Raw genomic sequence first — 14444 nt, forward strand, 5'->3', positions numbered from 1 at the left:
TAAGGAAGTGATAGAATAAATCCCAAAAGAAAAGTAGATGAAGGGCTGAAGTTGGGGAAGGAATGGGAGAAAGGACTTGATGTGTTCGAGGAACTGAGTGTAGCTCAGGGTGGGTGGAGAGACATGAAGCTGCAGAGTTTGCAAGGGATTGTTACGTGGGCCTTACAATTCATTTTGAGGCCACTGGGGAGACATTAAAGGATTTTAAGTAGAAAATTGATACACGTTTATAGAAAGATTATTTAAACTACAATTTGAAGAACTGATTTGAGAGGAAGGTAAGCTTAGAGGTAGGGAAGCTTAGGTAGGGAGGGTATTATAACAAATCAAAATTGGACCAAGGTGGTAGAGAAATGAAATATTTTTTGAGAGAGATTGAGGCATCTTGATTGTTGAAGAGGTTAGGAATTGTCAAGGCCATCTCCCAGGATTCTGGCTTCTCCAGGGTACATTTCCATGCCTTTTAATGATGCTAGGTAACACCTGGAATGGGTGAACTTTCAATTTTGGATATAGTTTTCAGTAACTAGGTAATATCCAATTATAGCTATAGTTAGAACTCAGAAAGAAGGGAGGTCTATTCTAGAGAGCAAGCCTTGGGGTCCTGGACTGGAAGACATAATTAAAAGCAAAGGGATGATTTAAGTGCAAAGTGATTTATAATCATCTTTTTGAGCATCTTCTCTGTGTGTCTCCCTTTCCCTGGTAACTGTTCCGTTTCCTGAGATCCCTGCATTAAGTCGCATGAGTTCTAGGACTATTCGGACATTTCCATCTCTGTCCTTTCCTGCCACGCGGGAGGCACAGTTAGCGTGGCTCAGTGGCCAGTTTGCTTTGTATTGTCTTTCCTGTTGCGTAGGAGTTACGGATTTGATAGGCTTTCCTAGTTTTATCTGTACGTTTACTTTTTTCCAGAAGGCGAACTTATGGATTGTGATGGCAAATCAGAATCTAGTCCTGAACGGGAAGCTGTGGATGATGAAGCTAAGGGAGCAGAAGGGACAGAGGGCGTCAAGAAGAGAAAAAGGAAACCGTACAGACCAGGTACAGCGCCTGAGCTGGACGTTTTATCCTGATCGACACTTAGTTGATTTAAGAAAATGGTATTGAGGGCTTGATGGTATTGATATTATAATTAAATCATCAGGTTGAGATATAGCTTCTTAACTCTCTAAGCTGAAACTTGTATTTATAAAGAACTGAACTAATTGAATATTCCTTTTAGGTGACAGATTCCTTAGGCTGAGTATGTGATACCTCACAATAAATCATTTAATGCCTTATCCCAAATATTGTCCATTTTATTAAACGCTTCGCTAGATTGAGTTTCACTTATACCTGGACTTTTAAAGCCATTTATATACAGAGGGTGCCAAAACAAAAAGTGCCCAAAAAATGTATACACATTTTAAGATAACATCTCTTAAAATGTGTATACGTTTGTTTGGCTCCCCTGGTATATTCTCTTGATGTGTACTTGTTATTTTAATTTTTAGCATTCACTTTCTAACAGTTTTATATTTTTTAAAACTTCTGCTGTGTTTCTGCGTGGTGCCAGTAAGTGTACAGTGTGAAGGGGTGTGTCAGGGTGGTTATGCCTCCTAAAATTTATAGTCCAGTTAATACAATGATAATAAATACTGTCTGATTTCCTCAGACTCGGGGGTAGACAGAAACGTGCTTGTCAAATTTTATTTGCCTCACTGAAAAACAGTTACTGAAATGGTCACAATACAGAATTTACAGGCTTTTTTAAGGTAGTTTATTAATGTCTTTACCAATCGATGAGGTATTACATTGAATCAGTTTAATTTTTATTTCTTCTGATTGCTTACATTACTGGCAAGAGGGATCTAAATACCTGTTGGTGTACGAGGAAAGCCTTTCTCACTGTGTTTGTTCTGCAAGACCTGAGCAGCTAACCTTCCTTACAAACGGGCCACGTTGTCCTACGGACCTGGAGTTGCCTCATCCTACCCATTGTAGGAAATGATTCCATTTCTCCCGAATTACGAGGCGTATGAGGACACTTTGTTAGACATTGCACGTTTCTCCTAGGAGCTTCGATGATTTATTTTTTCCCTCTCTGCCCTCCTTCTAACTGAGGGGCCCGTTAAGTCACAGAGTGTATTGTTGCACAGCTGTATCATGACGAAAACTTAGTGTTGATCTTGGGTCAGGTGCTATTCCAAGCACTTTCCATCTGTTAGTTTACACGTGTTTAATCCTCATGACATATGTGTGAGGAGGTGCAGTACAGTATCCCTGCTTTACCACCGAGGGCCTGGAGCACGGAATCATTTAATAAGTTGCCTAGAGTGAAGCAGTAACCAGAATCACACAGTTTGGCTCCAGGTCACGTGCTCTTAACACAGAGCTGCTGTGTATGTCCCCTGTCTGAGGGCCTCAGCCAGGCGTAACTAGACACGCTCCCGCTGGAATCCTGAGTTTTGTTTGGATCATTAGTTTGGTTTGTGTCTTGTCTCTGTTCTCCCTCAGCTAATGTACAAATAATTTAAATGATAGTATATGAGTTACTAATACGTGTTAAATAAAGAATATTTCCTCTGATGGTGTTCAGGAGAGGAAATGCATGCAGTCTTTCTGTACTCTAATGAATTTTTATTCCTGTCTTGTTAGTCTTGAGGTAATAATAGCTTTAACCTCTTTTATTTGCTAATTTCCAAACTTGTATTTTTGCATAAAAATGTGATTATTGATTTAAATTCTCCCATGTTGAATTTGGGAAATACTTCTCACTGTGTAACGTTAAGCAGTTTCACCCTACTGTGGGACTATAGGGAGAAATCAGTCACTTAACGAGGTCGCCCAATTTTATGTTGGACAGGTATTGGCGGGTTTATGGTGCGGCAAAGAAGTCGGACCGGACAAGGAAAAGCCAAAAGATCTGTGATCAGGAAGGACTCCTCGGGCTCGATCTCTGAGCAGTTACCGAGCAGAGACGATGGTATGGCACTGACTTTGTTGGATTTAACCCCTTTGTCTTATGGCTGTGCTGCAGAGCGCTACCCTACCTTCTGCCCTGTCGTGTCCTGAGTGCTGCTTAGGGTCGTGGAGTTGAGCGCCTGTGGAGCTCACACCTGTAATACAGAAGTTTAGGTTTGATTAGGAAGCGATGGAAGTCCAGCACACTACTCCTCAGAGACTTGGTAACCAGTTCCTTGCTTTTCCTGTGTTCGATATAAGTAGTCCAGGGACCGAATCACTTAATTACATCGGGTACTTTCTGGCCTTCTCACAAAAGGCCTTTCTTTGACTGTCTCAGCTACTTGGCATAAAATTAGAAACTTGTAGACTTTTTAGTTGAAAGTGATAGCATACCCCAGCAATTTTTTTAACAAAGTTGTATAATGTTTTAGAAATACGTCTTCCAATTAATAGTCTCTCATCCTCACTTAGAGCTTCAAAGAAAGCCAAACCATTGCACGGTTATGTATTTTAAATGCTTTAAAATAGGATGTGGAAAGGAAAATGAGGTGTGTTCAGCATGTGCTCTATTGAATAGAATTCTTCCATTACTGTGGGCTTTGGTTTTGACCTATGAATTAATAAAATTTAGAAATTGCTGCACATTTTTAAAAGGAAGCACCATAATGATTTTAAAGAAGTTTTTAATATGACTCGTATGGCTGTAATAAGCCCGAATTTAAAAATGTGATATGTTCACTGAAAGTATGTGTTGTGTTTTCCACCTGTCTCTTTGTGTCTTCTAAATTTGTGGCCTCTTTTAGTTCAGTATTCTGTTCCTTCATCTGTGTCATCGAAAGTCATCCATTGAGTTTGTAAATTAGTGTTTTTCTCCTTTTCTGAATTGCCTTTTTGATATTTTAGTCATTTCTCTTTGCAGCCTACTAGTTGACCAACTCCTCGTTTCAGTTGTTTTTCATTCCTTCATGTGTCTAACTGATTTAGAATATCACATGTAAAGCCATCACACGCCTGATTCCACTCTCTCTCCTGGCTCCGTTTCCTAGTGCCTCATCCCCGTGTGTTTATGTTGAAGATACAAATATACATACAGATGCACACATGTGAATTTTTCGTTACTGTAAGTTTATATGTTCTCTAGAACATTCTCCAGACTTTGGAGACCTGAATTGAAGATTTGTTCTTTCAGAGAGTATATTTGTATTTGTCACTTGCAGGAACATGAGATGCTACTATCCCAGGACTTCTTTAAAGCTAAATGTTTAGTTTGAAGTTTCTGGGTCCACTTACTTATTTTCTGTAAATTCAGGTTTCTTACACATTAGGGCTATGCTCAGGGAAGATTTATATTTTTTGCCTTTTTACCCAGCACCACATTCTAGGACAAAACAGCCAGCAGATTTCTTTGCTGTTGGTGGAGGAGAGGGGGTGGGGCAGCGAGCATGTACTGCGGGGTTGGGTAATCAGAGTGTGTGTTCTTGTTAAACTAACCCTGAGCGTGGAGTCCCTTCAGGCTCCCACTTTCTTTCTTTCTTTCTTTTTTTTAAACTTTCATTTATTTAAGTGTGTTTTTCCAGGATCCATCAGCTGCAAGTCAAGTAGTTGTTTCAATCTAGCTGTGGAGGGCGCAGCTCACAGTGGCCCCTGTGGGGATTGAACCGGCAACCTTGTTGTTAAGAGCACTGTGCTCTAACCACCAACCAACTGAGCGAACCGGCCGCCCCCCGGGTCCCACTTTCATACAAGGCAACTCTGGTTATTCAGCACCTTGGAGAGGCCTTAATGTTTGTCTGCTGTTGCCCATTCCTCATAAGGCTCTGAGAACTAGAGTTCAAGGCCACTGGGTTTTAGCAAAATTTCAGAGAGTTTTATTTAGTTCTTTGCTTATTTCTGTGGTTCTTATTTTACTTGAATTTTTGGTCTTTGAGTAATCTTCATTTTCATTAAGAGACAATGGTAAACATGCTGATACTAAATAGACATGAAAGGACTTTTTTATGATATTTAAAAGTTACTGATAAACTTGCTTTGAGAACTTTTTTGTGAAAATCTTGTCATTCTGTATACCTTAAACTTAGTGTTGTATGTCAATTATATCTCAATAAAACTGGAAGAAAAAAGAAAAAGCATGTTTATTTATATGGAACACGCTTTGGGTATATTGGTAAGCTACAAAATTACTTTGGGTGGGTTTGTCTGAAATTTTAAATGCCACCTATTCATAAATGTGCCTATTGTTTCAGGCTGGAGTGAGCAGTTACCAGACACTCTAGTTGATGAATCTGTTTCTGTTACTGAAAACACTGAAAAAATAAAGAAGAGATACCGAAAAAGGAAAAATAAGCTCGAAGAAACTTTCCCTGCTTATTTACAGGTAATATTTTGCTTTACGTTATATTATGTAGTTTGTTAATGAAAGGGATGTAATGTATTGAGTTTTGAAAAATAGGTCTGTTGTTAATTTTGTTCTTGTTTTGTATTGAATTACTCATCTTAAATGCCACTTTTACCTTCCAGGGGCCCAGAAAAATTAACGTTTTCTTTTTTTGTGCTTTGATACACTTCACAAAGTTCTTTTTTTTTCAAATCCCAGTTTTCACTTACAAATATTTCATAAGCTATACAAGGACACTTTGGGCTGAGAACAGCTCATCCTTCCAAAGCATTCACACCTGCGCTCCCCAGGCCCACCTCTTGTGGTCGGTCCCGTTTGCCGGTACCAGATACAGGAATCATGTTCACTGAATGAAGACGAGTTTTCAGCAGCCAAAGTGACAGCTTTAATAATCATTTACCCCTTTTGGAGGCCCGGAGAATCAAAGATTTAAGCGGAATTGTTTTTGTTTTCTGAAATATGCATCCAAAAACTGTCCATCAGTTTGAAGAAATTATGTTTGGTAGATGTAGATTACATGAAAATAGACATCTTTCTAGTACATCTTGTAAACATTAAGTTACAGAAGAGTTCTAGGCCATGTGCTATGCTGGAAAAGCCCTGTATTAGAAATAGGACTGAGATTAAACACTGGTTCGGTCCCCAGCTCACTCTGCGTTCCCGATCGTGTGCGTTCTTCCTGGCCTCTAGTTCTTCACGTGTACACATTGGGTTGGAACATACTCCGTGGAGCGTCCACCCTGACATTCGTGTCTCTGGCTGTTTGTCTGCTCGGTCCCTCCCATTGAACTGTGACCTACATAGATGCCTCCTCTGTGCTTGACTCGTATTTATTTTTTTACCTTAATTTTCCAGTTTGCTATTACTAGTTTAATAGCTTTAAAATACATTTCCTTTCAATTAACAATTACTGAATTATTATACTGCTGTTGCTAGAAACACATTTGACAGAACTGTGTGGTATTGTTTGCATAATTTTATTTGTCTCTAATAAAACTACCCAAAAAATCGTACTTTTAAAATAAGGGGAATCTATATGAAATAGTTGACAGGATGTTGTTTATATATTTCTATATTCAATTTCTATTGTTAAATACCAAGCCTTTCTGTTATATTCTGCCTTCCTGTCAGAAACGATGACACTGATAATTTTATAACTGTCATTTTCATATGTGCTTTTCTTTATCTAGGAAGCTTTCTTTGGAAAAGATCTTCTAGATACAAGTAGACAAAACAAGCTAAGTTTAGATAATCTGTCAGAAGACACAGCCCAGCTGTCGTATAAAACAAACATGAATACAAATTTCTTGGATCCTTCCTTAGATCCACTACTTACTGCATCCTCTACTCCAGCCAAACCCGGAGCTCACGGTATGTGGAACCTTTATCACCTGACATTATTTTCCTGTTTAGTAAACCTTGGAAGCGCTTCACTTTGGCCTCATGCAGTTTTAAAATTGACTTTATTGAAGTGTAACTTGTATTCAGTAAATGCAACTGTTTTTAAGTGGACAGACAGGTCTATAAGGTTTGGCAACTAAGCGAAACTACCACCAAAACCAAGAGTTGCAAAGGAAGGTGTTAGGTTTATGCTTTGCTAAGGGTAATGTAAGCGAGTGTAATTTGGCCATAGTTGGTGAGTTATAAATATAAAATCTTCAACTTAAGATAGGTTTTTGATAATTACATACCCAGATAAATTCAAAAGAGGACAAAAAGTGTGTGGTTGGGAACCAGCTGACAGCCTGTGTTAATACAGTGAAACACAGGGCCTTCTTCGTTTCTCACTACTGACAGTTCAAGCCCGATCAAGTAATCTTCGTTGGAGGAGGGAGGCCTTCTGGTGCTGGTAGGGCATTGAGCAGCATCTCTGTCCTCACCATGTCACAGTGATCAAAAAAGCCTCCACGTTACTGCCAAATGTCCCCTGCGAAATTGCTCCTGATTGAGAACCACTGCCCTAGACATAGTTAAATACGGAGACGACCGTGTTTCCCTGAAAATAAGACCTCGGTGGGCCATCAGCTCTAATGTCTTTTGGAGCAAAAATTAATATAAGACCCGGTCTTATTTTACTATAATACAAGGCCGGGCCTTATCTAACATAATATAATATAATATAATACCGGGTCTTATATTAATTTTTGCTCCAAAAGACGCATTAGTGCTGATTGTCCGGCTGGGTCTTCTTTTCACGGAAACATGGTATTTAAAATTAGAGAAAGGTGTGGGAACTGAGTATGTTCATCAAGTAATATTAACATCAGCGCGGCTCCAGGAGCTCAATTGGTTGGGTGTATAAGAGCTGTGATCGTCTTCCCGACTTCTAGATGTTTATCTTACTAACAGTTATAAATTAATGTTCTGACGTCATCTATTTTGCCTTTGATTACATTTGGTGCTCAATTAATTTTATAAACTCTGTTTGGAAACTGTCCTAACGGCAGTCTTCACGGAGACGTGGCTCGATGTGTTAAGTAGTCACAGCCGAGGAGCGTGATCCTGGACGGAAATCAGGCTTTTCTAGTTTTATTTTAACTTCTTCAGAGAATTACCAGCAGTCTTACCCCTCATGAAAGCGTGCACACATCCAGTTTTACTCTGGTCGGCAAGGAAATGGAAGTACGTACTGGACTAAAAGGCCATGCTTTTTGTTTAACTGGAGCAGGTCATTTTACTGTAATTCTGTTGTTTTAAGTACTACCTGCTCTTGTCCATGTCAATATGTGTAGTGAAAGACCTGTGGGTCTGTCAAAGGATGTCGTACTGTTAAGGACATCTTACCGTGAAACCACGACTGGCCATTTACAGACTTAGAATAGAAGTTACTTGTACGTGAGTTTGTATAAGGAAGGAAGAGAACAGAAATTGCACAGAAGACATAATATTGTGGCAGGAAAAACATTGATCTATGTTATTTTTATTCCTTTTTCCTTTATTTGAAGTTGTTTTTTCCACAAAACTGCTGAAGAGAGAATGGTGTAATCATAAAGCCAAAATGTGGATGATTAGAGTAACACTTGTTTCAAAACCTGCATTAAATGTAATGTGTTTTGCAGTTGAATCATTCTTGCCCTTTTAATGGGAAATTTACAAGTACAGGCTTTCTATTTTTTGCATTTCATTCAATATAGTCTGTTACATCAGTTTTAATGACTGTTAATAAGATACAAAATTTTTCTTCAGGTAGTGGAGAACGTTTTAAACATGGTCTTTTAAAAAATGTTGGTTATAATTTGTGTAGTAGAATTCCATTGGTCTAAAACAAGCATACTCATACTAGATGACCCTTGAAAGAATTATCCAGAATTTTTTTCTTTCAAGTGGACTGTTGTCTAGAGGATACATTGTTGAAATAATTATATTTCTCTAAAAACTTAACCAGTATTTGGCCATATAAACTTTACATTTGCTTTCACTTTGAAAAACTGTAATATTCTTATGTATATATGAATTCTATTTGAAAAGTGTATGTTTAATGGGACAAGACTATTTGTGGTTCATAGAAATACTGGGTCTAGGATCTGGAGTATTAATTTTATGTCCCATTTCCTATTTTTAAAGTAAAAATACAGTTGAAATGGTTTTAAAAATTCACACGTTTCTTAACTAAATAACTAACAAATTACTAGTGCTAGCCTAAATAATTTTCTACTTGATTACGCCAGAAACCCTTGACTTCTTATTATCTCACATTCATATGTAATGCATCCACACATTTTTCTTTGCCTTCAAAATGTGGCCCAAAGCCAACCCCTTCTGACTCTTCTACCACGATAGTGCGAGCTGTCACCACCTGTCACTTGGACTCCAGCACCACCTGGCTGACTGGTCTCCAGGTTTCCTGTCTTCCCGTCACCCTTACCCCACCTCCAGCCCCAGCCCGCTCTGCACATGGCCGTCAGCGTGCTCCCTTCATGCATCAACCATATTCTCTCCTGCCCTCAACCTTCCTTTGTACTTTATATGTTAGGATAAAGCTCAGTCTTCGCCGTGACCTGTGAACCTGTACGTAACCTTTAGCACTACAATAACACACTGGCCCCAGGAGTGGGCAAAACCCTTCCTCTCCAGTCTTCACATCTCCCTTAGTTCATTTAGATTCATGTATGATCATCGTGTCCTTTTAAAAGCTCTTACGACCACTCTATCTGATACATCATCCCCACATTTTATTCTTAATTCTTTTTTAAAATCTTTATAGTACTTATACTGACATCATTTATTTACAGCCTGATCCCCTCTGAGAAACTAAACTACGTGAGGGTATGGACTTGGTTTTAGTCCCTTCTCTATTCCCAGTGGCTGCAACAGAGCCTATTAACACAGTCCGTAGACATGGTTCTGTGGGCACGCAGATGTTTTTCTAACAAATAAGTGAACGAGTAATCAGTATAAAGGTGAAGCTGGAAGGAGGTGGGGACTGGGTAGTGTCTGGTTTATACTTCACAAGGGATTTCTAGATAATGGGTTTTCTTTCATATTTTCTGTTTTGTTGTCCAGATGCCATTTTTAGATATAGTACTTTATTAATGAATTGTTTTGCTTTGCTTCTGACAGCATTCTATTTCACGTTTATTGCCTATAGGTCTTTATTTTAAATTCATTAATATAAACCAGTCACAAAACAAAATGCCTTGTTATTCAGAACTTTGGAGTGCCTTTTCTGTGAAACAAATCCCTTACTGTAGACGTAACAAACTTAATTTTAGCATTTACTTCAGCGTCTGCTGTACTCGAGATACGTAGTAAATGGTTGAATGAGTAAAGGTGTTTTAGAACTTAATGTCTAGAAAAATACTGAGACTTTAAATATATACTTACTATATTTAGGTACTGCTGATGACCCCTTAGCTGATATTTCTGAAGTCTTAAACACAGATGATGACATTCTTGGAATAATTTCAGATGACCTTGCAAAATCAGTTGATCATTCAGGTATATATGAATGCTGTTTGCCCAGTGTCTGTTTTATGATATGAGTGAGAGGTTTATGTGTGTGGAACAAGTTTAGTCTTTTCTCTGAAACTGGAAAAAAAAATTTTTTTCGTCATTACCAAAAAACTGATCGTGTAATTTGATCTACCTTGGCTTTCCTGCTTAGGGGAAATAGCAAGTTAGTTAATTTCTGTTGTCTTTCTAAGAGCATCAAATTTAAGGCTCATTGCCTTAACGTCTTGCTGTGTCTTGTTTCCTCTTTTGTTTGCGTTGTCCCTCACTTCCTGCTCCGGTGGTAATCATCCATTTTATTTGGTTTGGGTCTTGTAGGTCTTGATTTATGCACTTTCCAGGTTGAGAGCTCACCCTTTCCATTTGGTAAGAAACTGAGCAATGGATGACGGCTGACTAGAGTAGTCTTTTTGATAGTGATTTCAGCTGAAGCAGCCCGTAGGTGCATGCCTATTTGTTAGAGTGCTAATTGGTCACTAACCCGTACTTTGCTTTTCCTTTTGTGCGCGTAGCTAAAGCATCATACAGCTCGACTGTGCTTTGGATGACTTTCTCAGTAGTTGTTTTTTTTGTTGTTGTTTTTTTCATTGAATGGTTTTATTCTTAATATGTAATTTATAATTTTACCCAAATGTCATAGAGTTAATTTCTAATACAAAATCAAATAAGAGCAGACTAAATTTTACTCTTTAATAGTAAAGTCTGGCAAAGGAATTGGATGATAGACCACTTTTAAACGTGGTTCTTGCTTTAAAATCCAAGTCGTCTGAGATAAAGCACATTTTGTCATAAACATGGCTTATGTCATGTTTCGTGACTACAGAATATTTCAAAATATTATCTGTAGTTGAAATTATTCACAAGGATGTTTACTAAACATTAATTAAGAATTTTAGAGCTTTTCATGAATTTATGTGAAACTCATTCCTCCTGTTTCACCCGCTGCTTTGATAGTTGAACTGTACATTCAAAGCACTATCTTCCAAGGTAAAGCAATTAGTGTATTGACTATTGTATATTGAATACTCTCTTAGATGCCTATCATGATAATATGGTGCTAATTCCTTGTGGAAATTAGCACATTTGAACTAGAAGTGTTCTTTTGTTCTTCAGGAAATGTCTTTATTTTGATTAAAATAGAACTTTAAGTGGCATCTAGTTTCCAAGTACATTGTGCGTACTTTTTACTGATTGACCATCCAGATAGAAGAATCCTGATTACTTCAGAACTATAGGCTTTTCGTTGCTCTATTTGAGTCCTACTGTTGTGTATTAATGCAGGCAAATAGTGTGCTGCCTTTTGTTTGAGAATTCGGAATTCACGTTTTAATTTATTTCCCTTGGTCCTCCAGCTGGAATAGATATTGGGCCCATCGCTGAGGAGCCTTCCTCTCTGCCTCAGTCAAATGTCAATCAGAGTTCACGACCATTAAGTGAGGAGCAACTCGATGGAATCCTCAGTCCTGAACTAGACAAAATGGTCACAGATGGTAAAATATTTGCCCTACATCTAGGCTTTCTAAAAGACATGAGTAAATATGATTTTCAAAGATTTCTGCATGCTTATTTATAATTTCACTTCTTTTCTGATAATTTCTGTGACAAATGCTATTTTGTATCAGTGTAGTGATATGGTAGTTAATATTTCTATTTCTTTATTCTATCCTAGGAGCAATTCTTGGAAAGTTATATAAAATTCCAGGTATTTGTGTTCTGATTTTTTAGTTTATGAAGGTGGCATTCCCCATATGGCTCTAGTAGACTTTTAATCTTATTGTTATCATTTTCTCTCGTAGAGCTTGGAGGAAAGGACGTGGAAGATTTGTTTACTGCTGTGCTCAGTCCCGTGTCCGCTCAGCCCCCTCCAGCACCGCAGCCCCCGCCACCCCCTGCACCACCTCTGTTGCCCTTGCACAATCAGGGTATGTATGTCACCCCTAGAAAGGTTTCGTAAGCATGGTTCTGGGGGTGTGTGCAGCGTTCACGAAGGCAAATTCATCCCCGTCCCTTAGTAGCAACATATACAAACCAATAGGACAAAACCCTCTTTCGCGAGGATGGAAAACTATTAACCTCTAAATTGACCTCAGTCACACGCCACCCTCCCAAAGGCTGGAAACCTGTGAGCCGCTTTAGGACCAGACTTCCTTTGGTCACGTGGCTGGAGTGGGGCGAAGGCTCCGATGGCCGCCCTCTTCCCTTCCGCAGCCCCCGTCCCATCTCAGTGTCACTCAGCCTCCCTGCTCACGTGTCTGGAGACACCGCCGCTGACCTGGACGCCTGTACTCACTGATCTCGTCCCGGTTCCACTGTCATTTCTTCAGTGCTTAGCAGGCCTCTTCCACACCTACCCCCATGCTTTTCATTTGTAGCATGTGGTGCCAATATGAGTCCCCGTGTGGGTGATTGCGGCTTTTTCTTTAGCTTGTGAGCTCTTTGAAGGCTCGTTCATGTCCGCCTGTATCACTGGGTCCCCTGCCACACACGGCATATGTGCGCCATACACACAGAGGAAATCAGTGACCTTCTGCCACCGTCCACTAGGAAAGTTCTAATTTTGTGGAAATTTGCCTATTTTGTTGGCTCACTTTCCTTCTACCTCCTTATAACTAGCTATAGGTAAAATAAGTTTAAGGATTTAATTTCTCTCTCTTTCTGGAGAGCTGGACTCTGATAGCCTAGAATTAAAATTTGTGGGAGTAGTTTGCAGAGAAGGAAATCTCCTTTAGGAAGGAGTTGGGAGTCCTGTGGTGGTGGGTGTTTTCGGTAATTTGACCACAGGGTTATTTCTCTGTATCCTTTTGCCACTGCTTCCTGATTATATATGGAACTGAAAAATTTAATGATATTTTTATAAAATCTTACACTTTTTGTGTAAGAGCTGAAATGTGCAAATAATGTTATCTTTAGTATTAATTTTGTGTATACATGAAAAATTCCATAATGCACATAATTAAAATATTTTATTCTCTGCCAGTTTGGCCTCTAAACATAAGGAAATGTCTTCATTTCTGCCGGACTGAACATGTGCTATTTATTTGTGGATAAAACACTCATCAGATGTGCTTTTTGCCTTAATTGTTCTGAAATGCGTTCTCAGTGACTCAGAGCTCTTCAGTATTTTCCTCCTCAATATATGAAAATGGTCTATCTCCATGTTTTGTGAAACTGAAACTATGTATTAGAAATCAAATCAGTTAAGGGTGTATTTCTTTAGAAAAGATTTTACAGTGATTTAAATCATTTCACCATGCAGCCTCATTTAAAAGGTTTTGAGGAGATGGGTGTTTTAAGGCTGCCTGCCCACAGGAGCTTATAATCCTAGTATCGCGGGCCTTCAGTTACACAACTAATTTATACTATAGTAGAGCATAATTCAAGAAGTGCATGGAGAGGCACTAAGGTTTCAACATTCACATATGAAGGAAAGAAGAATAATTCTGTCCTAAGAATACAGCATGCTCAGGTCCCATATAGGGCGACACGTAGATATTTAGGAATGACAACTGAATAATTTCCAGAGCACAAGGAGAGAGAGGAAAGTGGGCAGTGATTAAGGAGCAGAATCAGAAGATGCGCTTTGGGTCAGACGGTATTTAGACCGTAGGAAAAATGGGCAGTGGCAGTTGGCCTTTCTTCTCCAGCCATTGAAGACCGGGCACCAGTGAAGTGAGCTGACGAGTTACACGTTGTGGCAGTGTAGCTCTGATGTGTATTGGAAATGATCTTGAGACGAGAAGGGTGTGCTAATGAGTTTCTTATGGTTGGGAATAAGTAGAAATTTGGGTTCTATGTAAATATGTCTGCAATGCTCACTGAAAAGAAGAAATGGATAGCAGAGACAGTGATGTTAGAATGGGTAGGAGTTTGCTGCTGAATGGATACGGAAGGTGTGTGGAGAAAGGAGAAATAAAATAGACTCTGTGGAAGCCAGGCTTGCCGAGAGCACAACCAGTCGTGCTGTGAACTGGAAACAGGCAACGAAGAAGACGGAGAGGATAGTGGAGGTACAAGGAATTTAGTTTGAGACCATTTTCAGTTTGTTGGAAATGGGGCACATACATTGATCAAGGCTGCAGACTAAAGTTTAGGAATTACGTGTTTGTGGTACTAATTGAAGTTGTGGGCGGGGTGAGATTTCCTAAGAGTA

General features: G+C 39.1%; 1 protein-coding gene across 21 annotated transcripts in view; it reads left to right on the top strand.

Annotated features, from left to right (window-relative positions):
• The window catches only part of KMT2C (lysine methyltransferase 2C), a 222825-nt gene that overhangs the window by 160954 nt on the left and 47427 nt on the right, over nucleotides 1–14444 (top strand). For 14 of the 21 annotated variants that reach the window (XM_088799766.1, XM_088799771.1, XM_088799770.1 and 11 more), the window contains 9 exons: nucleotides 916–1044; nucleotides 2849–2968; nucleotides 5193–5323; nucleotides 6535–6715; nucleotides 10178–10282; nucleotides 10613–10660; nucleotides 11647–11826; nucleotides 11964–11996; nucleotides 12091–12216. In XM_088799766.1, the coding sequence (XP_088655892.1) occupies nucleotides 916–1044; nucleotides 2849–2968; nucleotides 5193–5323; nucleotides 6535–6715; nucleotides 10178–10282; nucleotides 10613–10660; nucleotides 11647–11826; nucleotides 11964–11996; nucleotides 12091–12216 (1053 nt within the window). The remainder of the gene's footprint in view (nucleotides 1–915; nucleotides 1045–2848; nucleotides 2969–5192; nucleotides 5324–6534; nucleotides 6716–10177; nucleotides 10283–10612; nucleotides 10661–11646; nucleotides 11827–11963; nucleotides 11997–12090; nucleotides 12217–14444) is intronic. The other 7 variants (XM_088799772.1, XM_088799780.1, XM_088799782.1 and 4 more) reach the window with 4 other exon arrangements.

The sequence above is a fragment of the Rhinolophus sinicus genome, chromosome 8 (genome assembly GCF_057876585.1).
Source record: "Rhinolophus sinicus isolate RSI-liver-muscle chromosome 8, RSI-T2T, whole genome shotgun sequence".
In the NCBI taxonomy this organism is placed as follows: domain Eukaryota; kingdom Metazoa; phylum Chordata; class Mammalia; order Chiroptera; family Rhinolophidae; genus Rhinolophus; species Rhinolophus sinicus.